The sequence below is a fragment of the Panthera leo genome, chromosome F3, assembly GCF_018350215.1.
Source record: "Panthera leo isolate Ple1 chromosome F3, P.leo_Ple1_pat1.1, whole genome shotgun sequence".
Classification (NCBI taxonomy): domain Eukaryota; kingdom Metazoa; phylum Chordata; class Mammalia; order Carnivora; family Felidae; genus Panthera; species Panthera leo.
Genome location: NC_056696.1, coordinates 10393302 through 10418403, shown reverse-complemented (window position 1 = coordinate 10418403; position 25102 = coordinate 10393302). Strand labels below are relative to the sequence as shown.

Sequence of the window (25102 nt, the reverse complement as noted above, 5' to 3'; positions counted from 1 at the left end):
TACACATTTCCATGTAGATCGTATCTGAAATAAAAGCAATTGAAAAACCAGCAATGTATTCCAAGATTAAAAACAAAGAACCCAAGAACAAACCTATAGGAATCTGATCCCAGGGGAAAATGCCTCCAAATCTAATAGTTACACTGTTAAGAATGATACTGTTTTGATGTTTTTACTTATACTTTTTAAAATTTGAATTCCAGTTAACACACAGTATAATATTAGTTTCAGGTGTACAATTTAGTGATTAAACACGTCCATATATCACCGCTCATCATAATGCACTCCTTAATCCCCATCACCTATTTAAGCCATTCTCCACCCCATTCTCTTCTGGTGTTCTCTATAGTTAAGAGACTCTTTCTTGGTTTGTCTTTTTTCCTCCCATGATCATTTGTTTTGTTTCTTAAATTCCACATATGAGTGAAATCATACGGTATTTTTCTTTCTTTCATTTTTTTCTTCTGGATTCTCTTCCTCAAAATCATCCCACCAACCCCCCCTAAGAATGACTGTATTTTCTAGTAAAGGAGGATTCACTCTGTCAAATATCAGAACTGCTTTGTCCACTTTGTTAAGCTATTAATACTCACTTTGCAGCCTCAAATCTAGCCCCAGTTTGAACACCTCTTAGATGGGTTTCTTTTATTTATGAAATTCCACTCCAAAGTCATAAGGTCACAAGGGAGTCAGTCTTTTGAGTAAATCTGCAACCTTACTCCTGAGTTCCAACACAATCTCATTCACTCCAATGACGTGTAGCATGAAGGCCTTGACAATCCTCTTTTCCTGTCTCAAAAGGTCTCAATGATGTCCTTTCCTCCTCTTTCAGGATTAAGATTCCTCCTCTTTTCCAAGGATAACCCAGTCTTTACACCCTGCTCAGAACTAGGCTGCTATAGAGGCTCTATATGCTAGTCAAACTGACTCACTAGTTTCTCTTAAACAGTCTCTGCTTCATTCCTTTGAGTCACTGTTCAGGTCATTTTCTTCTCTTGGAAGGTCCTCCCTTCAACCCAAATCTCTGCTCATAGAAATTCTATTCATCTTTCCAGGAGAACCAAATACAACATTTACCCCATCAAGTATTTCACGTTATTTTTAACCCTCACACTGAAGTGATTTCTCCCTGATGTATCATTATCTTTGGAAACACTTTTAAAAGTGATAAGAAATTACCATATACAACTCCATTGTCTTTACTTCGCTTTATTGCTCGTCAGACAGGAGACATTGTAGGCAAGGACAATCATGTTACTCTTTCCTGTGTTTCCCTAGTCTTCGGCCTTATATATGAGAGTCACCTAAATATTTGTTAAAAATAAAAAACTCAGGGCGCCTGGGTGGCTCAGTTGGTTAAGCTTCCAACTTCAGCTCAGGTCATGATCTCACAGTTCAGTTTGTGAGTTCTTGGGCTAGCTGCTGGCAGCGGGGAGCCCCGCTTGGGATCCTCTGTCTCCCCCTCTCTCTGCCCCTTCTCCACTCACACTCTCTCTCAAAAATAAACATTAAAAAATAATAAAATTTGGGAATGCAAGCTGGTGCAGCCACTCTGGAAGACAGTATGAAGGTTCCTCAAAAAGCTAAAAATAGATCTACACTACGACTCACCAATTGCACTACTGGGCATTTATCCATGGGATACAGGTGTGATGTTTCAAAGGGACACATGCACCCCCATGTTTATAGCAGCACTATCAACAATAGCCAAAGTATGGAAAGAACCCAAATGTCCGTCGATGGGTGAATGGATAAAGAAGATGTGGTATATATATATACAATGGAGTATTACTCGGCAATCAAAAAGAATGAAATCTTGCCATTTGCAACTACGTGGATGGAACTGGAGGGTATTATGCGAAGTGAAATTAGTCAGAGAAAGACAAAAATCATATGACTTCACTCATATGAGGACTTGAAGAGACAAAAAAGATGAACATAAGGGAAGGGAAACAAAAATCATATAAAAACAGGGAAGGGGATGGGGCGCCTGGGTGGCGCAGTCGGTTAAGCGTCCGACTTCAGCCAGGTCACGATCTCGCGGTCCGTGAGTTCGAGCCCCGCGTCAGGCTCTGGGCTGATGGCTCGGAGCCTGGAGCCTGTTTCCGATTCTGTGTCTCCCTCTCTCTCTGCCCCTCCCCCGTTCATGCTCTGTCTCTCTCTGTCCCAAAAATAAATTAAAAAAAAAAAAAACAAAAACAAACAAAAAAAAAAAAACATTGAAAAAAAAAAAAAAAAACAGGGAAGGGGACAAAACAGAAGAGACTCATAAATATGGAGACCAAACTGAGGGTTACCGGAGGGGTTGTGGGTGGGGGGATGGGCTAAAGGGGCACTAAGGAATCTATTCATGAAATCATTGTTGCACTATATGCTAACTAATTTGGATGTAAATTTTAAAAAATAAAAAATAAAATTGAAAAAATTGGGCTAAGAAAAAATGACTCTAAAATGATGTCAAAATAAAAAGCTCACCTCTTAAGGGCACATGCACCTGGATGTTTATAGCAGCACTATCAACAATAGCCAAAGTATGGAAAGAGCCCAAATGTCCATCGATGGATGAATGGATAAAGAAGATGTGGTATGTATACAATGGAATATTACTTAGCAAGATTTCATTCCTTTTGATAGCCATTTGGGACAACATGGATGAAACTAGAGGGTATTTTTTTACATTTTTATAATGTTTATTTATTTTTGAGAGAGACAGAGTGCGGGCAGGGTTGGAAGAGAGAGAGGGAGACACAGAATCCGAAGCAGACTCCAGGCTCCGAGTTGTCGGCACAGAGCCAGATGCGGGGCTTGAACCCATGAACAGTGAGATCATGGCCTGAGCCGAAGTTGGACGCTCAACCGGCTGAGCCACACAGGTGCCCTTGAACTAGAGGGTATTATGCTAAGCGAAATAAAAGTCAGAGAAAGACAAATATCAAATGACTTCACTCATATGTGGAATTTAAGATACAAAACAGATGAACCTAAGGGAAGGGAAGCAAAAATAACACAAAAACAGAGAGGGAGACAAACCATAAGAGACTCTTAAATACAGAGAATAAACTGAGGGTTGCTGGAGGGGTATTGGGTAGGGGGATGGGCTAACAGGGCAATGGGCATTGAGGAGGACACTTGTTGGCACTGGGTGTTGTATGTGATTAATCACTAAATTCTATTCCTGAAATCATAATTATACTGTATGTTAACTAACTTGGATTTAAATTAAAAAATAAAAAAATTTATTACTTGAAAGAAAAAAAAAAAAACTACACCCCTTAAAACTACTATCTGCTGGGCTTCTGGTTAAAAATGCATAAATTTAGCTCCTTTTGCTCCCAAAATCCTATCAAAATGACAGTCAAAAGAATAAAAATAGTAGAGGTCCACAGGAAAGGAGAAAACAGAAAGAGGTTTCCATGGAAGAGAGTGTAACACACCTGTGGGATATGGAAAGTAAACGAAGGAGTGCTAACCGATGAAGCTAGACGAAGGAAGTCATAGCCTTCAGCCCCCACAGAACCAGCTATACAAATCTGCCTGCCAGAACTCTAGAGACGCTCTGAACCCATGGACATGTCCCTGGCCAGACAGCAGAGGTTAAGACCAGGAGGCTGAACTTCTTCTGTACAAAGAATGGTTAAGTTCCCTGACCAAAGAAGTAAACTCTTCTTAGAGAACTAGGCAGCAAGAACGGATGCTAGTATCTTAAGACAAAGCCCTCAATATTCTGGCATTTAGGATTTTGTCTCAACTTAGCATCCAACTCTTATCTGCTTCCCCTAGAGTAAAGCCCAATTAGTTGTTAATCCCCAATGAACAATACTAAACACTCAGCTTTGCAGCCTCATTTCTAAATATGAACCTAACCAAAGACAATCAGACATTCAAAGAAACCCTGCAACACAGAAAGATCAAGACAGGAACACCACAAGTCACAACCCCAAAGAATGAAAATCCAGAGAACAAAAGCACACAAACATCCCTCCCCCACCAAGTACCCCAATGAGATCTATGAAATTACTGCATCTAGGATCCTACTTATCTTCCTCATATCTTCAACCTGAATCAGCACTGATGATGAATGTGACAGTATGTGTAACAGGATAGTACCTGCAGGCAGAGAGACCTCAACAAGTCAGCCTCTGCTCAGTATTAAAATGCCACAGCTTGTTAGGGTTCTGTGCTTGGTCTTCTTCTCTTTTTGCCCTCTGCCTAAGTAACCTCGTCAATATGCAGTAGATCCATTAAAGCAGAGAACTGGTCTCTCTTCGTTGCATTTTCAGTGCCCAGAACAGTGCCTGGCACATAGTGAAATGATGAATGCTGGCATCATCCAAATCTCTTCACGGAGTTCTAGGCTGGGAAGACCAGCTGCTTGCTTGTTATTTCTAGATCTTACCTCACCAGGGCCTCAAAACATTCTAAACTTGCTCCTCTCTCTTCCCTGTCTACTCTGAAATATATACTACAAACCTGAGTATTGTCTTTATTTCTTTTCAGGCTCTTCCTGTATCCAGTCCATCGGGAAGGTCTGCTGGTTTTTACCAAGATGAAATCTACTTATTCCTCTCCATCTCTACTGTCACTACTCTGGTCCAAGCCATTTCTTGCCTTGACTAGAGAAACGGTTTAACAGTTATGGACTGTTTCCTTCCCTTCTTGCCTCCTTTCAATATATCCATTAAAAACTCAAGAGGATCTTTTAGAAACCTAACCAAATTCTGTTTATTCCCTGTTTGGTGAAATTCCTTCCTGTACCCCTTACATACAGAGATCGGATGGTTGCCAGAAGGGAAGGGGGGAGGGACGGGGAAAAAATTCCTTCCTGTAGCTAAGAAGGCTTATAGTGTGTGTGGTCCTTATTTCTTCAGCCTCACCTTGGACATTCTCTCCTGTGCTTACTACTTTCCGTCACACTAACAATTTCCAGTAAACACCAAGCTTTCACCTCAAAGCCTTTGCCTCTCTCTGCCCAGGATGCTCTTCCTTCTAGTTTTGCATGGCTGCATCTCTCTCTTGCTTCAGATCTGTTTTAATATTACATCTTTAAAAAAAAAATATTCTTGACTATTCTAGAAAGCAGTCTTTCTACCTAGTCTTCTCTGCAAGAAGAGGAACAGTATCCTACTGATTTCCTTCTCTGCACTGATCACAAGCTAAAATTACCATTTTATTATTTACTGTATGTTTCTCTTTCCCATTAAAACGTTAGCCTCATGAAGGCAGAGACCACATAAATCTTGTTCACCACTGAACCTCCAGCACAGTGCCTGGGACAGAAGAGATGCTCAATAAATACTGGCTGATTGATTAAAAACTACCTCGTTTCAAACAGATGTCATTACACAGTGAATTAATTCAGGGACAATTATGACAAAAAGCAACAAAGAGAATGGAAGATCTGTAAAAGTTATGAATATTCTGGTCTTCAAACTTCCAGGATAGCCATCAACAGCCTCTTGAGATTCTGATATTCACTTTGTCTAACTGTACTCAGTTTCACCAATACCTATCCATTTCATCTACCTGAAGCTAGAGGCATTTATCAAAAATTTATTATAAACTTTAATGTAAAAGAAGTTCAAAAGAAGCATTTGAAAGGAGTCCTATCTGCTTATATTAACAAATTCCAACAGTAGTTTCTGTTGACTACTACAACACAATCTCCTGTCTAAAAAATACTGTATATTAGAATTCATCCCATCCGAAGCAGTTTACTACAAAAGTGCTTAAAGTATTATGTAATAGTTTCATCATTAACAAAATCCCATGGCACCGGCCCCAATGTCATACACCAAAGCTACTCTTGTTGTAGCTTCACTTACACAACTGAGCTCACCACTGTGTTTCTTCTATTTTAAAACATGCATTTTTCACTTTTTAACTTAAGTGGAAATGCACCTTCCAAATGAAGGTATTTTACAATTGCTATTGGTCTAAGAAATAGTTGCATTGCCTGAACATGTACAAGTTTGGTTGTTTTTGATGACAATTGCAAACCATTTTATTCAATAAACCAATTGAAGATTTATTTGAGAAAAGTATTGGTTTGTCTCTGAACACTTTCTGCTGACATCAAGAACCAGCATAAAAACTTGCATAAAGGGTGTTAGTGGCAAACAAGTATTTTAATACCCCAGCATATAAATACATAGGTCTGTTACGTGTTTCACATTAACTCATGTCGTTCACTTTCTTTGCACAATACTTGCTCAGTCTGTTTGGTTTCTTTTTTCTCCTAGTAACCATAAATTTATCCTTCCCCTAAAATTATTTTTCATTTTTTTAACTGAAGTAGAGACTTTCAGCTGTACAACAGTGATTCCACATGTTTAATAAACACTACACTATACTCACAAGCGTACCTACCATCTGTCACCACACAACACTACTGAGACACCATTGACTATATTCCCCGTGCTGCACTTTTCATCCCTGTAACTTAATCATTCCTGAAGTGGAAGTCTGTACCTCTTACCCCTATTCACCCATTTTTCCCCATCCCCCTCCCCTCCCCTCACAGTTTGTTCTCTAGTCTGTTTCTGCTTTTGTTTTTCAGATTTCACATATAAGTGAAATCCTATGGTATTTGTCTTTGACCCATTTCACTTGGCAAAACACCCTCTAGGTCCATCCATGCTTTGGAAATGGCAAGATCTCATTCCTTTTTATGGCTGAGTAATATTCACATCTTTACCCATTCATCTATGGATGGGCATTTGGTTTGCTTCCATATCTTGGCTATTGTAGATAATGCTGCAGTAAACATTGGGGTGCATAGATTTTTTCCAATTAGTGTTTTTTCTTTGGATAATATACACAGTAAAGGAACTACTGGATCATAGGATATTTCTAATTTTTTGAGGAACTTCAATACTGTTTTCATAGTGGCTGCACCAATTTACATTCCCACCAAAAACGCACAAGGATCCTTTTTTCTCCACATCCTCACCAACACTTGTTAGTTGTTGTCTTTTTGATTCTAGCTATTCTGACAGGTGTCAGGTAATAGCTCATTGTGATTGTGATTTGCATTCTCTCATGAGGAGTGATGTCGAGCATCTTCTTACATGCAGGCCATCTGTATGGCTTCTTTGGAAAAAGGACTACTCAGGTCCTATGCTTATTTTTTAAATCAGATTTTTGTGTGTGTGCCGAGTTGTAGAAATTCTTCATATATTTTGGATACTAACCTATTATCAGATATATCACTTGCAAATATCTTCTCCCATTAAGGTGCCTTTTGATTTTGTTGATGGTTTCCTTCACGGTGCAAAAGCTTTTCACTTTGGTGTAATCCCAATAGTTTATTTTTGCTTTTGTTTCCCTTGCCTGAGAAGACACATCTAGAAAAATGTTGCTACAGCAGATGTCAAAGAGATTACTGCTTGTGTTTTCTTCTACGAGTTTTATAGTTTCTTAAATTCTTTTTTTAATGTTTATTTTTGAGAGAGAAAGAGCGAGGGAGGGGCTGAAAGGGAGACACAGAATCTGAAGCAGGCTCCAGGCTCTGAGCTGCCAGCACAGAGCCCTACTGAACCACAAGATCATGACCTGATCTGAAGCTGGACCCTTAACCCACTGAGCCACCCAGGCGCCCCTAGGAGTTTTATAGTTTCAAGTCTTTAATACATTTTGAGTTTATTTTTGTTTATGGTGTGTGGTGCAGTTCTCTTTTAAGAAACATTGTATCACAAAAACTCCGGATGACAGAGAAGTCAATAATGTATATAACATAGACACTGAATGACTCTGAAGGTAAAGTTTTAGAAAGACATTAACAAATAGCTGAGGTAATAGTATATGAATCAAAATATGCTAACATACCATCCATAAATTTTACAGATTAACAAGAATAAACAAAACAGAAAATCTACAGATGATGCATAAACAAGAGAGTATTACAAAACTACCTATAAATGGGGGGGGGGGGGGACTCTTAATTTTCAATGGAGTAATTTCTCAAGTTTATACCAAGCTATTTTATATGGCTTTAGAGGGAGACTGGAGTCCCAGAAACACTGGAGGAGAGACAGAAGGGAAATAAAGATCCTAAGATTAAATTACAATAACTCCACAATGAGATCTGTAAATATTCAGAATCCTGATAGATCAGAGCACTGACTAAAAAGCACCTGTGAGACTCTAGGAGGCAGTCTGGAAGGGGAGGCTTCTGGGCAGCAGGGGGTAAGAGGAAGGGAGAAGTTGTTGAGAAATTGTACAGAGAGAGGTAAAAAAAGCAAACGGGAGAGGGGGAAAAACAGGACTTTTCAGGACAAAAGAACGAGAAAAATGGGAAGACCCACCACCCTGAAAGCATTCAAAGGAACCGCCATTTGCTACACAGACAGAAGAGGGAGCACTGGAATGAAGAATGTCAAACGTCCCAAATCAGCAGCCCTGTCCACGAAATGCAAAGGAACAACATACCCTGATCTGCAGAAAGCTACAAGAAGAAAACTGAAAAGGGGGCTTAAAACACTTCAGCTGATAACTTCTCCCCAAAGTCCCCTGATCCCCAAAATACCACAAAGGTAAAACTAAAACATAACACTCTATGTTGAATTAAATATCCTCAAAGAAGGATTTTAAGATATGAAAACATGTCCTGAGTGAGAAATTTCAAAACTAAGAACAGAAATAAAAAAAATAAGTTGACAAAACTCTGGAAATAAAAATTATATCAGAAAAGAACTAAGTTACAAACTGCCTAAGGAAGAATAAAAGATTAAAAAAGTAAAAAAAGAAAAAAAGAAAAAAGAAAGAAAAGAAAGAAAAAGAAAAAGAAAAAGGGTCAGAGACCATGATCAAGATGAAAGGTAGGCAAAGAAGACCAAACCGGACCATACATATGCTGGACTCCCTTAAGAAGAAAAAAAGAACAGAATATTAAATAACCAAGAGAAATCTCCAGGAATAAGACCTCACTCTGCATACTGAAAGTGTTCACCAAACAATTGAGAAAACTGACCTGTGATAATATACTCAGAGAAATATCATAATAAAACTATTAGACTTTTTAAAGATAAAAAAAAACACCCTTAAAGTCTCCAGGCAAAAAGATCAAATAAATTAAAAGGCCAAGAGAATTAAATGACCAAACTTCTCAAAAGCAACACACAATGAAATACAACAATAAAGCTGTATTTGTAGAAACTCAAGGAAATAAAAGATAAATAACAAGATTTCAACAGGCAAGAACACAGGGACAACTGTCCCCAAGAGCCCTTAATCAACATACCAGATCAATTCCACAATTTGTTTCTGTAAAGGCACCAAAATAACACAGTAACCAGCTTAAAACTACAGGATATGCAATGAAACATAGAAACACAGTATAACAGAAAACTTTAATACACCATTCTCAACACGTGACAGATGAAGCAGACATAGCTAAAGGGATTAAGGTAGTTTCTTTTTTTTTTTTTTAATAACTGGAAGTTTGTACCTCCTAATCCTCACCTAAATAGCCCATCCCCTCACCAACCTCGCCCTCTGACAACTACCAGTTTGTATTTAAGAGTCAGTTTGGTTTTTAGTTTGTCTGTCTCGGTTTTTAGAGTCCACGTAAATGTGAAAGCATGCTATTTGTCTTTATCCGACTTATTTCACTCGGCATACCGTCTAGGTCTATCCACGTTGCCACGAATGGCAAGATACATTCTCTCTGTGGCTCTGTAATATTCCAGCGTGTACGTGTGTGTTGTGTGCACCAATCTCCTTCATCCATTCGTTTGTCACTGGGCACCCGGGTTGCTTCCATTTCTTGGCTATTCTAAATACACATGGGGTGGTAGGTACGTTATCTTTTCAAGTTAGTGTTCTTGTTTTCTTTGGGTAATGGAATTACCAGATCTCATGGTCTATTTTTATTTTTTTTCCATGCTTATTTTCCACAGCAGTTGTACCAATTTACATTCCCACCAGTAGTGCCCAAGAGTTCCCTTTTCACCACATCCTCACCAACCCTTGTCTTTCTTAAGAGATAAAACAACTTAAACATAATCAAAGTAGTCCTCATGGATAAATGTCAAACGCTACACCCTGACAATAAATATTCTTCTCACATGCCCACAGAACATTCACAAAATTGATTACATATTAAGTTAGCAAAAAACTGCAAAACTTCCATAAAGTAGAAATATTATGGGGGCGCCTGGGTGGCTCAGTCAGTTAAGTGGCAAATTCAGCTCAAGTCACAATCTCGTGGTCTGTGGGTTCGAGTCCCGCACCGGGCTCTGTGCTGACAGCTCAGAGCCTAGAGTCTGCTTCAGATTCTGTGTCTCCCTCTCTCTCTGCCCCTCTCCCACTTGCACTCTCTCTCTCTGTCTCTTAAAAATGAATAAATATTAAAAAAAAAAAATTTTTTTTAAAGAAATATTATGAACAAAACTGATCACAATGCAAAGACACCAGAACTTACTAACAAAAACCAGAAAGGCCTTTCCACCTGGAGATTATTAACTCATGGGTTAAAACTACAGAATATTTTTTAAATTACAAAATACTGTATGTGAATCTATGAGATGCATTGAAAGCAATGTTAAGAAGAAAATTCACTCTACTAAACACCTACCAATAAAATATAAAAATTAATGAATTCTGATCCCCCCAAATAGAAAAAGAACCAGAGTACCAAGAAATTAAGAAAAAAGCAGAAATTACTGAGGAAGAGAATTAAAAAAAAGTTGTTTTGAAGAAAAAAATAACAGAATAGACCATATACTATCTTCATTTAAGGAAAAAACACACAAATACACAAGATAACCACCGAAACAGAGGTAATTTTAAAAATTATGAAACTTTGCAGACTTTTAAATAAATTTGGAAACTTATATAAAACGTACAATCTCCTAGAGAAGTACAGATTACCAAAATTGATTCCATTAAAGTTAGAAAGCCTAATCAAATTGATTTTCATAGAAGAAACAGAGAAAGTTATTAAGGAACTGCCCCACAAAAATTATCCAGTCCCAGATATGCACAATTTGTGTGAGAACATTTTAAAAGTATTGAAAGACCCCAAAGTAGATTAGAGAAATGCAAACACATCTCACCTTGGATAGAATTCAACATTATAAACATTTCAGTTCTCCCCAATTTATACATTCAATGCAATCCAAGGAGTTTTATGGAGCTAGACTGAAGTGAAGGGATTCTTCTGCATACACATTTTGTTTAAACACATTAAAAAGAATAAAATCAACAAGGATGGGGAAAAAATGCAATAAAACAAGCAAATGGGTTGAACTAGATTTCAAATGAATAATTTCACCAGACTGAAGAAGGGGAAAGAACCAACCCAAATAACTTTTGACCAAAGTATTTTGACTATGTATCTTCAGACTAAATAACTGAAAGCAAATCCTGAACTATTAGTATGTCATTTTACAGTGGTATCACTTAACAGTTCTCTAACAATTGACTTTTACTTACTGTATTCTAGGACTGAACAAACAAGAATATTGAGTGCCAGGTTTTTCACTCAGAGAAGAGAAATACAAAAACAGAAAAGCGGAAAAGTAGAAAACAATATGTGTTGAACTGGAATTGTAGGTTTAGTATGAACTCATGGTGAGACAGAGAAAAATGTGTGTGAAGGGGGTGTATATACATGTATTTCCTAGCTCTATCCACTAAGGGGAACTAGAATCAATGATGCTCTAGTAGGAATGAACATACCTAGCACCCACATCCTATCTCCTAAACACTCTCCTCCATTTAAAGGAACCAGGGTTTCTTGGAGAAATGGCTAACCCAAAGCTGAAGCAGGAAAGTACAAGGATGAGCCTGAACGTATTAAGCCAGAAAGCAATGAAGCACTGAAAGAATAATGAAGAAATGCCAAAAGGACAGAAACCACTGCTTTGAAGGGACTCCCAATGGCCGTGAAGAAACAATGTAAGTATAAAAATAAGTTGACAGTAAAAGATTATAGCCCATTTAATAAAACAGGAATCCATGAGTCCATACTCATTATTTTTAAAAATAAAAGCTCTTCCTTACAGTAGGATGTCAACTAATAAATGTAGTAGGAACAACTGGATCAGAAAATCACCATTTCACAGGGGCACCTGGGTGGCTCAGTCGGTTAAGTGTCCAACTCTTGATTTCGGCTCAGGTCATGATCTCACGGTTTGTTCCTGAGTTTGAGCCCCTCATCATGCTCTGTGCTGACAGCATAGAGCCTCCCTCTCTCTCTGCCCTTCCCCCAATTGCTTGAGCTCTCTCTCTCTCTCAAATAAACAGTAAAAATAAATAAATAAAAATATAAAATAAAAAATAAAAAAATCACCACTTCACAAATGTAATAATTACTGATTCAGGCAAAAATCATCAATGGATGTGAAAACTAACAGGCAGGCTGAAATTTGAAGAAAAGAAGATCTACCAAATCTCAAAATATCTCCCTACAAAATATTAATTTTAAGGTGAAAAACAGTAACTTTTCAATGGCAGAAATCTGGCAGACGATATCTGGCAGACATGATCAAAGTTACCATCAGTAATGGAACAAATGGACATCAGATGCATCCAGATACGACGTACTGAGAAGACACCTAACTTTTGTGGCACTCCTGCCAAAAATACAGAACCTCAATCCACTCATGAGGAAATAACAGGCAAACTAAAACTAAGAAACAGTCTATAAAGTAACTGGCCTATTCTCTTCAAAAATGTCAAGATAAAAAAAGTCACAGTAAGTCATTTGCAAGTATCTTCTCCCATTCTGTAGGTTGCCTTTTAGTTTTGTTGATGGTCTCCTTCGCTGTGCAGAAGCTTTTTATTTTGATGCAGTCCCAGTAGTTTATTTTTGCTTTGTTTCCTTTGCCTCTGGAGACATATTTAGTAAGATATCTAGTAAGAAGTTGCTATGGCCAATGTCAAAGCAATTACTGCCTATGTTGTCCTCTAGGATTTGGATGGTTTCCTGTCTCCGTTTAGGACTTTCATCCATTTTGAATTTATTTTTGTGTATGGTAAGAAAGTGGTCCAGTTTCATTCTTTTGCATGGTTGCTGTCCAGTTTTCCCAACATCATTTGTTAATACATAAAGAACTTCTAAAACTGAACATCCAAAAAACAAATAATCCAGTTAAAAAATGGGCATAAGACACGAACAGACATTTTTCTAAAGACATACAGATGGCTAACAGACACATGAAAAGATGCTCAACATCATTCATCATCAGGGAAATACAAATCAAAACTACCACAAGGTTATCACCTCACACCAGTCAAAATGGCTAAAATTAACACAGGAAACAACAGGTGTTGGTGAGGATGTAGAGAAAGGGGAACCCTCACTGCTGGTGGGAATGCAAACTTCATGCATGAGCCACTCTGGAAAATAGTATGGAAAAGTTAAAAAGTTCCTCAAAAAGTTAAAAATAGAACTACTCTACCATCTGGCAATTGCACTACTAGGTATTTACCCAGAGGATACAAAAATATGAATTCAAAGGGGTACAAGCACCTCCATGTTTTAGCAGCATTATCAACAATAGCCAAATTATCAAAAGAACCCAAATGTCCATCAACTGATGAATGGATAAAGAAGATATATACAAAGGAATATAACTCAGCCATGAAAAAAAATGAAATGTTGCCATTTGCAATGCTGTGGATGGAGCTAGAGAGTATTATGCTAAGTAAAGTAAGTCAGTCAGAGAAAGACAAATACCATATGATTTCACTCATTTGTGGAATTTAAGAAACAAAACAGATGAACACGGGGGGAAAAAAAAGAGAGGCAAACCAAGAAATAGACTCTTAACTACAGAGAACAAACTGAGAGTTACTGAAGGGGACTCAGGCAAGGGGGAAGGGTTAAATAGGTGATGGGTATTAAGAAGGGCAGTTGTGATGAGCACTGGGTGTGGTATGCAAATAATCACTACATTCTACACCTGAAACTAATATTACACAATATGTTAGCTGAAATAGAAATAAAAACTTGAAAAAAAAAACTAAACAAAAAGAAAGTCAAAGACTGAGAAACTATTTCAGATTAAAGGAGCCTAAAAAAACTAACTAAATGCAACATATGCTCCTGAGTTGGACCCTAGACTAGATTTTCTTTTGCTATAAAATATATTACTGGTACACTAGCAAAATATGAATATGGTCTTCCAATTAAACAACACTATTATATCAAGGGCAATATCGTGTTTTGATAATTTTATCATGTTACTATACATGTTCTTAGGAACAATACATTGATATTTAGAAGTGAAAAGGCATCATGGCAGCAACTTACTCTCAAGTGGTTCAGAAAAAGAAACTGTGTCTAGAGAGCAAGTTATAAAGAAAATGTATTAGAATGTTAACAATTACAGGGGAACCTGGGTGGCTCGGTCCATTAAACATCAGACTTTGGTTCAGGTCATGATCTCACAGTTTGTGGGTTAGAGACCTCCATTGGGCTTTCTGCTGTCAGTGCAGAGCCTGCTTTGGACCCTGTCTCCCTCTCTCTCTCTGCCCCTCCCCTTCTCACGTGCACATATGCACTTTCTCTCCCAAAAATAAGCATTGAAAAATAAATAAATAAATGTTAACAATTAGGAAATCTGAGAGAATGACATATAGCACTTTTCTGTAAATCTGAAATTATTTCAAAGTATAAAATATTTTCAATTTATTTTAGTTACATATTTCATATATATATATATATATATATATATATATATATGCAAGAATTCTATGTAATATGACATCTGTTTAAATAAATATATTCTTCCATCAGTATAAAAATTCTAAGTGATAAAGCACCCTGTCAGTTATTTGGTAGTGTGTCTGTTTTTAGTTGCAGACAAAGTAACAATGTATCTGACGATCAATGGAATCCTATATTCAAGGAAATAATGATTCCAAAGTTTCATAGGAAAACACTGCCCATTGATGGAAAAACCAATCTTGTCATATTTTCGCAGTTCAGAAAAGTCAAAATCACTAACACAAAATCATTATAAATACCTTGTGTTGCTAGAATAATCCCACATGGCCACATCCAGGAGGCTCCGAACCCAGGTTTTAGAGGGCTCCTTAAGAAATTTTTGCTGGTAGATTCCCACTACAAGATCTTCTACAGTGAGAAGTTCTAGATCTTGCCTGATTTCTTCCATTGGTAAATAGAAAAAGACATACAATTAGTGAATTTAGATACACAGAAGATGTACATCAAAATGGAAACAAATACAGACATTATAAAGCACTTGAACAGTAACCTAGTGTTACTTACTTGATGCCTTTGCCATATGCTTCAAACACCAGTTGACTCTGGCTCGGTCATCAGACTGGAGAAGGAAAAAAAATTACTTGTATTTTCTCCTACATTGTTGTTCAATTGTTGTTCTTTCAAACTGGGGAGATAGGAGTGGCATGAAGGGAAAGACTAAAGAGTTTGTGACAACTAAATGAGAACCATAAAAAAGAGCAACATATATTTTAAAAGACTACTGCTATTAATAAAGTTACATTTATAAAGCAATGTTAACAGACTTTGTGAAAAGCAAGGGAGACCCAGGGTAGGCGCATGAAGAAACCAACATGCAGAAAAAGGTCATCTGTTCATGATTACACTACACTAGTAAGATTAAAACCCAGTTCTTCAACTCCTAATCTAAAAGAATTTCTTTGGGTACCTTTTGTGGATCTTTTGGTACCTGAAGTGGATAACCTTAAAAAAAATTCTTACACTGAAATTACCTTGCAGTAGATAGGTGGCCAGCTTCCTGGGTTTGGGTGAATAAACCTATAAAGGTTTTGTAACACAGTTGCTTGGTCATGCCCAGATTCAAAGTTTGAAATAGGAATCTTGTGACTAGAATCACCTGAAGGAAACAAAAAGGAAGTAGGGAGTTCAAAATTTGACCAAGACAAATATGACAAAGTGGGTAAGGAAGGAGGGTATAGGAAGAGGACAGTGAGTAACTCATGTTTAAGCACTTGTACCAAGCCTAGTTATGATTAGGTACTTTATCCGATATTCTTATGAGAAAGGGGATATACACCTATTAGAGAAGAGACAACCGAGAATCACAGAAGTTAGTATCGTAAGTTAAGAGTTGGTGATCAATGGAGTAAGGACTCAAAACCAGGTTTAAGTGACTAAGCCTGTATGTTTTCACTATTCCCCTCTGCTTTTCATGTAAGGCTGGAGAACTTAATAGCAATGATTGCTTTTTTAAAGGTTATACAACCAAGATTTCCACTTGCAATAAAAAGTGGACCAATTCAGACCAAACTTCCACAAAAATTTAAAATACTTGAAAATATCAAGAGCACACAGTAGCGAGGAATTAATAAACCCAGATGCAAGAGAATATAGAAATTCAAAAAGGCTCTCCAGAGAGCCTAGCTTTTGGGGCAGTTTTTTCCCCCTGCAGTTATTTACCAATTCCAGAAGAGGAGGAAGTTGAATGGCTGAGAAATGTGCTTGTGACAGCTTTGGAGGCCTCGTTTGCTAGGCCTCCAGGTGTCTAGTAAAAGCAAACATAAATCTTTTCTGGAGGAAGGGAACATCATTATAAACCTCAAATTACTTTAAAATCATTTTTTCAGCATAGTGGGAAAAATGGTGGCCAGGAAGGCAGGAAAGGAGAAGCCCAAGAAGCCACAGCCAGCTGGAGCTGTCAGAGTAATGAAAGGGGAAGTTCCAGTTGCAACACTAAGAAGTAATCAGCTGAACAAGAAGCTGCAAACCTCTCAACAAAGCCTGCAAAGATCCACAAATTTGGAAGCACCACAGGTAGTGACAAAGAAAGCCTCAGCCATATCCATCAAACTTGGATCAAGTAAGCCTAGAGGAACTCTTGCTCCAAAAACCCTTTCAGTAGCAGGTTTTAATGAAGATGAAGATAGTGAACAGAGGAAATGCTTCCAGAAACAAAGATGAGGATGAAGAATACTGGAAGGGATACACCAACATCGTTAGGACCAAATTCCTTCAATAAAGGAAAGCATGATTTTTCTGATGACCAGAACCTATGGGAATGAAATAGAAAATCTCATCTTGGAAATGTCCATGACCAAGATAATTAAATGATGTGTTTTGAAATTGGGGTGTTGGGTGGGTGTAAAGTTAAAAGGAACAGTTTCCTTTTTTTCTAAATTTTTTTTAACGTTTATTCATCTTTGAGAGACAGAGCATGAGTGGGGAAGGGGCAAAGAGAGACACAGAATCGGAAGCAGGCTCCAGGCTCCGAGCTGTCAGCACAGAGCCCGATGCGGGGCTCAAACTCACTAACTGCGGGATCATGACCTGAGCCCAAGTCGGACGTTCAACCGACTGAGTCACCCAGGCACCCCGCAACAGTTTCCTTTTTTAAAGAACGGTATAAGATTATCTTTGGAGACTTTTTTTTTTTTTTAAGATTGAGTGATATATAAATGAATTTGAAATTAGAGGCAATTTATGTTTTATATACAGATTTCAAGACATTTACTAATTTTATAGTTTCATGTGATTAGCTTACAGATAATAGAAAAATCAGAAATGGTATCTAAGAACTGCATTTTTTTTTTTAATGTCTATTTATTTTTGAGAGACAGAGCATGAACAGGAGAGGGGCAGAGAGAGAGGGGAGACACAGAATCCGAAGCTGGCTCCAGGCTCCAAGCTGTCAGCACAGAGCGTGATGCGGGGCTTGAACCCACGAGCCATGAAATCATGACCTGAACCAAAGTCAGACACCCAACCGACTGAGCCACCCAGGTGCCCCTAGAATTGCGTATTTTTTAAGACACTATCAAGAGGGATGCAAAAAGTTATTATCTATTTAAACTGCAAACAATTACTCTTGACTCCCTTATTAACGTAAACTGTCTCCCAGGAACAGCCTGTATTGGGAAGAAAATGTTACTGGACTATTGACTGGAAGTACATTAGATAAAACATGGTTTGTTTTTTTTTCCTAAAGGGCATTTGTTTTTGATCCTCATAAACTAGGTATTGCATTGCTATCAGCTAGTACAGATGCCTACCTCTTTAAAAAAAACTTTGTTTTCATTTTATGTAAATTGTTAAGTATTTGAAATAGTACATTTCACCTTAATGGGTCCTGTCTACCTTCGTTAGTCTTCAAAGACCATCTGCTACCAAAGTAAAATCAGTATTGTGAATGTGCTTCTTAGTTTTTGTTCTTAGCTAGTTCCTGTAAGCATTTCCACCAGATCTTGAGGCAACTCATGAAGAAGTAGTTTCTTTTAAAATACAAACTACCACCAAAAACTTAAATGTAGGTATAATACTTAGATATGTGGGTGTTTTTGTTTTTTAATAGGTAGTAACACCAAAAAACCCACACTGTATGAAGATGAAAATGAGAAAAATGCACTTTCCATACCTTTGTTAAAGCTTAATTTATTAATTTATGAAAATGGAATTTGATTTAAACTTAATACAAGAAATCTTATGTTAGTAAAATAATACGGCTATTCGAATTATATATATTTTAAAGTATTATACACATTAATCATGTACATTTTAGATACTGAAGATAAAAATAAAGAAAATACATCTTTAAACATATTCTATGGAATCTCCGACCACATTGTTAGATCTATGTACTATAGGCTTTCTAAAAAACTTTAATTTTTTTAATGTGACAGTTAAGCACATCTTTAAAAGCATAATCACAGATAAAAGAAACATACAGTAAAATGATTTCCTTGAAAACTCCTGCAATGTTTAATTTGGAAGCTGCTTCAGACTACTTTATTGGTAGCAACCACTCGCTGAGCTCTTTTAAACAGGGATTAACTCCAGAGAAGCAGCCTGTATTCCTAACGCTTTGTTCATTTGCATTTTGCTTTTAAGTTGAAAGTAAACCCCAAGTAAAACAATGGAAATATATATAGAACTATCAGTTCTTACATGATTTAATTATATCATAATACATGAATTTAACTTGCTTTAATGTAAGCAAACTTTCCACTTTTGTCCATTTTGTTGTTTATGTTAAAATAACATCTTTTCCTACATATTGTCTGGACTCAAATGAATTATTAACCTAAGGTCAATAGGGGAGAGAAACGACGGAGATGAATGTCTTTACTAAAATACCACTAAATTTGTCAAACTCAAAAAAAAAAATCACTTTTTCAAACATTACATATGAATAACCAGGTACAGGATGAAAGAAGAATGAGAAACAAACCAAATTTGATAGAATGAGATCCAAAGTATTCCAGCTACTGAAATTATTCAGTACAGATGATAAATATTCACGCTTATGATCAAATTATGAATTTTATCATAAAGTTATAAAAAAGGACACACAGGAAGAGTTCAATTTCTGATAGCAACAGACTAGAACTCTATGAATGAAACACCTGCTTGAGAGCACTGCAGAGAGAAAACTACAGTAAGGAACCAGGGGTCCAAAATCTTGGAGAAGAAGGAATCCTAGAAAGTGGATTCTGGCATTTGGGTTCATTGGTAATTTGGGGCATTTGTGAATTCTGGAAGAGGAGATTTAGAGTCTGATAAACTGAGCAGTTTCAAAAGACCTAGATATATAAGAATTAAAACTATTACTCCGGGGGCGCCTGGCTGGCTCAGTTGGTGGAGCATGTGACTCTTGGTCTTTGAGTTGTGGATTAGAGCCTCATGCTGGGTGTGGAGATTACTTAAAAATAAAACCTTTAAAAAAAAAAAAATATTACTGTAGGACCACCTGGGTGGCTCAGTCAGTTAATCATCCATCTCTTGTATTCAGCTCAGGTCATGATCTCACGGTCTGTGGGTTTGAGCCCCGCGTTGGGCTTTGTACTGACAACATGGAGCCTGCTTGGTATTCTCTCTCCCTCTCTCTCTCCCCCTTCCCCTCTCATACTCCCTCCCTTTCTCTCAAATAGGTAAATAAGACATTAAAAAGTATTACTCTAGTATTACTTGTGTATATTAAAAATTATAATTAAAAGAATATTCAATTGCCTTCTTGCTTCCACTGTTTATACTCAAGTCAATTGCAAATTTTACAGATGATCCTTTGGTGGTAATCTGTCTACCTTCCCCCCCTTTTTAGAGATCAATCAGAAATAGACTCTTAATAGATATGAACCCAATTTTACATTATTTCAATCCCTGAAATTGGATTAAGGTACTCTGAGATGGCTACTGACAGCATCTTTCTGCCAGAAGCAGTCACAAATTTTCTTCAGAGAAGAATAACAAGTTTTTCTATGTACTGTTCAGCCCTCAAAAATAATCAGATGGGGGTGGGGGAGAAAAAAGTAAGACATATGAAGAGAACAGGTATCTTGACATCAAGATAACCAACAGACCCCCCCCCAACAAAAAGATCCCTATGTTTTTCAGACATAAGGCTTTAAATGTTCAGAGAAGTAAAAAATAGATTATTTTAGCAGAACCATAAAAGAGAACCAAAGGTAAATTAAACTGAAGACACATTCTCTAACCCATTTTAGGATGACAAAATAACCTTGAGAACAAAATTAGGTAAGATTAATCAAAGTCTTTAACATGAACGTACAAATCCTAAAACAAAATATTAGCAAACCAAATTCATCAATTTAAGAGCTATACAGTCACTATAATGGGTTTATTGCTGGAATGTAAGGTTGGTTTAGCATTAGCAAATTACCAGATGAACAAAAAGACACAAATCACCTGAGATACAGAAAAACTATTCATTAAAATGTGCAACTGATATCTCTAACCAAACTGGGAGTAGAAGGGAACATCTTTACCCTGATCAGGAGTATATACTAATGCACTAATATATGGAATCAGAAAAGACCCCAAAATAATGTCAGCCAGAGTAATGTTAAAATAGAAAACCAAAGCTGGAGGCATCACAATTCTGGACTTCAAGCTATATTACAAAGCTGTAATCAACAAGACAGTATAGTACTGACACAAAAACAGACACATAGATCATCAATGGAACAGAACAGAGAACTCAGAAACGGACCCACAAATGTATGGCCAACTAATCTTCGACAAAGCAGGAAAAAATATCCAATGAAGAAAGACAGTCTCTTCAAGCAAATGGTGTTGGAAAAACTGGACAGAGGCATGCAGAAGAATGAAACTGGACCATTTTCTTAAACCACACATGAAAATAAATTCAAAATGGCCAAAAGACCAAAATGTGAGACAGGAAATAATCAAAATCCTACAGGAGAACACAGGCAGGAACCTATTTGACCTTGACCGCAGCAACTTCTTTACACGGTCTCCAGTGGCAAGGGAAACAAAAAGTAAAAATGAACTATTGGGACCTCTGTGCTTCTGCAAGTGAAGGAAATAAAATCAACAAAACTAAAAGGCAACTGACAGAATGGGAACGGATATTTGCAAACGATGTATCAGATAAAGGGTCAGTATACAAAATCTATAAAAAACTTAACAAACTCAACACCCAAAAAACAAGTAATCCAGTGAAGCAATGGGTAGCAGACATGAATACACTTTTCTAAAGAAGACATCCAGAAGGCGGACACATGAAAAGATGCTCAACATCACTCATCATCAAGGAAATACAAATCAAAACTACGAGATACCACCTCACACCTGTTAGAATGGTTAAAATTAACAACTCAGCAAACAACAGATGTTGGCGAGGGTGCACAGAAAGGGGAATCCTCTTGCACTGTTGGCGGGAATGCAAACTGGTGCAGCCACTTTGGAAAACAGTATGGGGGTTCCTCAAAAAATTAAAAATAGAACTACCCTACAACCCAACAATTGCACTAATAGGTATTTATCCAAAGGATATAAAAATACTGATTAAAGGGGCACATGCACCCCAATGTTTATAGCAGCACTACCAACAACAGCCAAATTATGGAGAAAGCCAAAATGTCCATCGACTGATGAATGGATAAAGAAAATGTGGTACAAGGGAATATTATTCAGCAATCAAAAAGAATGAAATCTTGCAATTTACAACAGCATAGATAGAACTACAAGTGTATTACACTAAGCGAAGTAAGTCAGAGAAGAGACAGATCTCGTATGATTTCACTCCTGTGTGGAATTTAAGAAATACGACAGATGACCATAGGGGAAGGGAAGGAAAAATAAGATGAAAACAGAGAGGGAAGCAAACCGTAAGAGACTCTTAAATACAGAGAACAAACTGAGGGTTGCTGGAAGGGAGGTGGGTAGGGGATGGGTGACGGGCATTAAGGAGGAGGGCATTTAATGGGATGAGCTCTGGGTGTTATATGTAAGTGATAAATCACTAAATTCTACTTCTGAAACCAATACTACACTATGTTAACTTGCATTAAAAAAAAAAGTGCATACGAAAAATAAGAGAAGAAAAAACTACAGCCAACAACATACTCACCGATGAAACATTAAAAACTAGAGTTCCTAACCAGCACAGTTACACACACTTTTAAAATTTTAAATAAAAAATAGGGGCGCCTGGGTGGCTCCGTCAGTTGAGTGACCAACTTCAGCTTAGGTCATGATCTCATGGCTCGTGGGTTTGAGCCCCGCGTCAGGGTCTGTGCTGACAGCTCAGAGCCTGGAGCCTGCTTCGGATTCAGCGTCTCCCTCTCTCTCTGCCCCTAACCCACTCACATTCTATCTCTGTTTCTCTCAAAAAATAAACGTTTAAAAATTTTTAATTTTTAATAAAAAATATATAGATTAGGAAAAACATCATTTCACAGATCTAAAAAATTGACCAAACTCAAGAATTATAGTTCAGCAATGGTTGGATAAAACTAAAACATAAGAGTAAATAAAAATATAATTTCAAGAGACATTATAAATCATAAAATTTATAAGCTATAAATTTAATGAGATAGTAAGATCACTGTGAAGAAAATTATGAGGATTATAAGGCATCACAGATCCAAAATTAAAATGTAGCCCCATGTTCACAGAGTATCATGAAGTTGTCCGTTTTGTCCAAAATGATCTAAAGATTTAAAGGTGATTCCAATCTAAATTTCAACAAAGCTTTTTGTGAAGCATGATACTCTGAATTGTATGGAAGAGCAAAGGGTCAAGAATAGCTGTGATGTTCCAAAACAAAGTCAAGGAACTTGTCTAAGTAAATATTATCAAAATACTGTATTCAATGGTATGAACACCAAAAAAAACAAAAAAAACAAAAAACACAAGTAGACCAACAGAACAAAATAAATATATCACAAAGACCCATGCATCTGTAGAAATGTGGCACTACATAGTGAGGAACAAGCTGATTATTTAATAAATGACGCTGAGGGGCACCATGGCTCAGTGGCTCAGTCGGTTGAGCGTCTGACTCTTGATTTCAGCTCAGGTCATGATCTCATGGATCTGGAGTTCAAGCCCTGAGTCCTGCTCTTCACTGAGCATGGAGGCTGCTTGGGATTCTCTCTCTCCTGCTCGCCTGAATGCACTCTCTCAAAATAAACAAACATTAAAAAAAAAAAAAAAAACCAAAAAAAACAGTAATAATAAATGATGCTGAGACAACTAATTATCTACACAGGAAAAAAAAAAGAAACAGAACCTCTATTTCACACCATTACACAAGTCAGTGCCAGGTGGAATAAGAACTTGGGATATGAAAAACAAAACTTAATAAAAGCTATCTTTATCGCCTGCAGGTAGAAGAAGATTCTTAAGTAAGACATTAAGAACCCTCAAAACCCTAAGGGAAAGGAGGATACATTTACTAAATTAAAAATAACTTCTGTTCATTGAAAGACGCCACAATGACAGTAAAAAAAATAAATAAATACAATGCATACACTGAAAATAGGTACCTGTAATTAAGTCAGTAAGCAGATACATAATAAAATTCCCCAAACCAATATAAGACACTCCAATACAAATTTGGGGAAAGGTAATGCTGAGTTAAAAAAACAAATACAGGTATGGAAACAAGCACACAATGTTAATTACATACAAGTTCAAAAAAAACAAAATTAAATACACCTTTTAATTTTTTTTTAATGTTTATTTATTTTTAAGAGAGAGAGAGAGAGAGAGAGAGCGAGAGCGAGCAAGCAGGGGAGGGACAGAGAGCGAGGAACAGAGGATCCAAAGTGGGCTTCATGCTGACAGCAGAGAACCCGATGCAGGGCTTGAACTCACGAACTGTGAGATCATGACCTGAGCTGAAGTTGGACGCTTAACCAAATGAGCCACCTAGGTGCCCCTAAATACACCATTTAAATACATATGTATTCACAATAAAACTATTCAGAAAAAATGATTAGCACAAAATTCCAAATAGTGTCTCTCTCATAAAAAGGGAGGGGGATGCAATCAAGGAGAGCTCTAGGGACCTTCAATGATAGGGCACTGCTATTGTTTCTTCAGCTGACTGGTGAATGCACAGCTGTTCATTAACGTTCTTTATACTTTAAGTCAATGTTATACTCTTTGTGTATGAAGACTAATTTTAAAAGCTGATAGACCTTTTGTACGGGAAGCCAAAAGCAGTTTTCAAAGCTTTGCTTTTTTTTAAAGCAGAACTTCTCTCAAGAAAATTAACCAGTAAAATGGACAGAAGCAGAGCTCCTCTGGTTAAAGTTGGGGGGAGAGAGAGAAGGTCCAAGACCTCCTACTCCCACACTCTCATGCAGAATCTGAAGCACCTTTTCAGAGAAAAGCAAGGCAGTGGGGGTGGGGAAATTAATGGATTCCGTACCGAAATCTCTTGAAATTCTTTGATTCTAATGTGCTAAACCATAACACCCATCCATGAAGTATTCCCTCGATTCACTTACACATATTTCATAAAAGGCCAGATAGCACAGGAGCATTTGAAAGATCTACATGTACATTCCTTAGCTACTACTTACACTGCATCCACATGTAAATTTGCTTCAGCATGTTCCCCTTTGAAACATGATCTTTTCCTAAGCATCAGGTTGATTACACTAGCATAAGCACTTTTAGTTATTATGTCGACACAGCCATCACTCTAATAGAATCATTTATTTTATTTAACTGGCACATTTCCCAGCGTTATCAAATTGGCAATTTAAGACATGTCTAAATTGACGAGCTCCAAAAGATCTAAGTTTCCTGAATGAACTGTGTTCAATTTTAATTAGTTTAAAATAACATATTAAGAAAACCCTTCTAGAGTCTTTAATAGGTTTTTAAGAACCACACTTT

The 25102-nt window shown here is 37.2% G+C and overlaps 1 protein-coding gene and 1 pseudogene across 1 annotated transcript in view; one reads left to right on the top strand and one right to left on the bottom strand.

Annotated features, from left to right (window-relative positions):
• Window positions 1–25102, bottom strand: part of MAEL (maelstrom spermatogenic transposon silencer) — a 38368-nt gene that overhangs the window by 7224 nt on the left and 6042 nt on the right. The window contains exons 6-8 of the mRNA XM_042926072.1: window positions 15706–15830; window positions 15239–15293; window positions 14974–15115 (exon numbers count right to left, since the gene is read on the bottom strand). Of these exons, the coding sequence (XP_042782006.1) occupies window positions 14974–15115; window positions 15239–15293; window positions 15706–15830 (322 nt within the window). The remainder of the gene's footprint in view (window positions 1–14973; window positions 15116–15238; window positions 15294–15705; window positions 15831–25102) is intronic.
• Window positions 16574–17040, top strand: LOC122212283 (annotated as a pseudogene).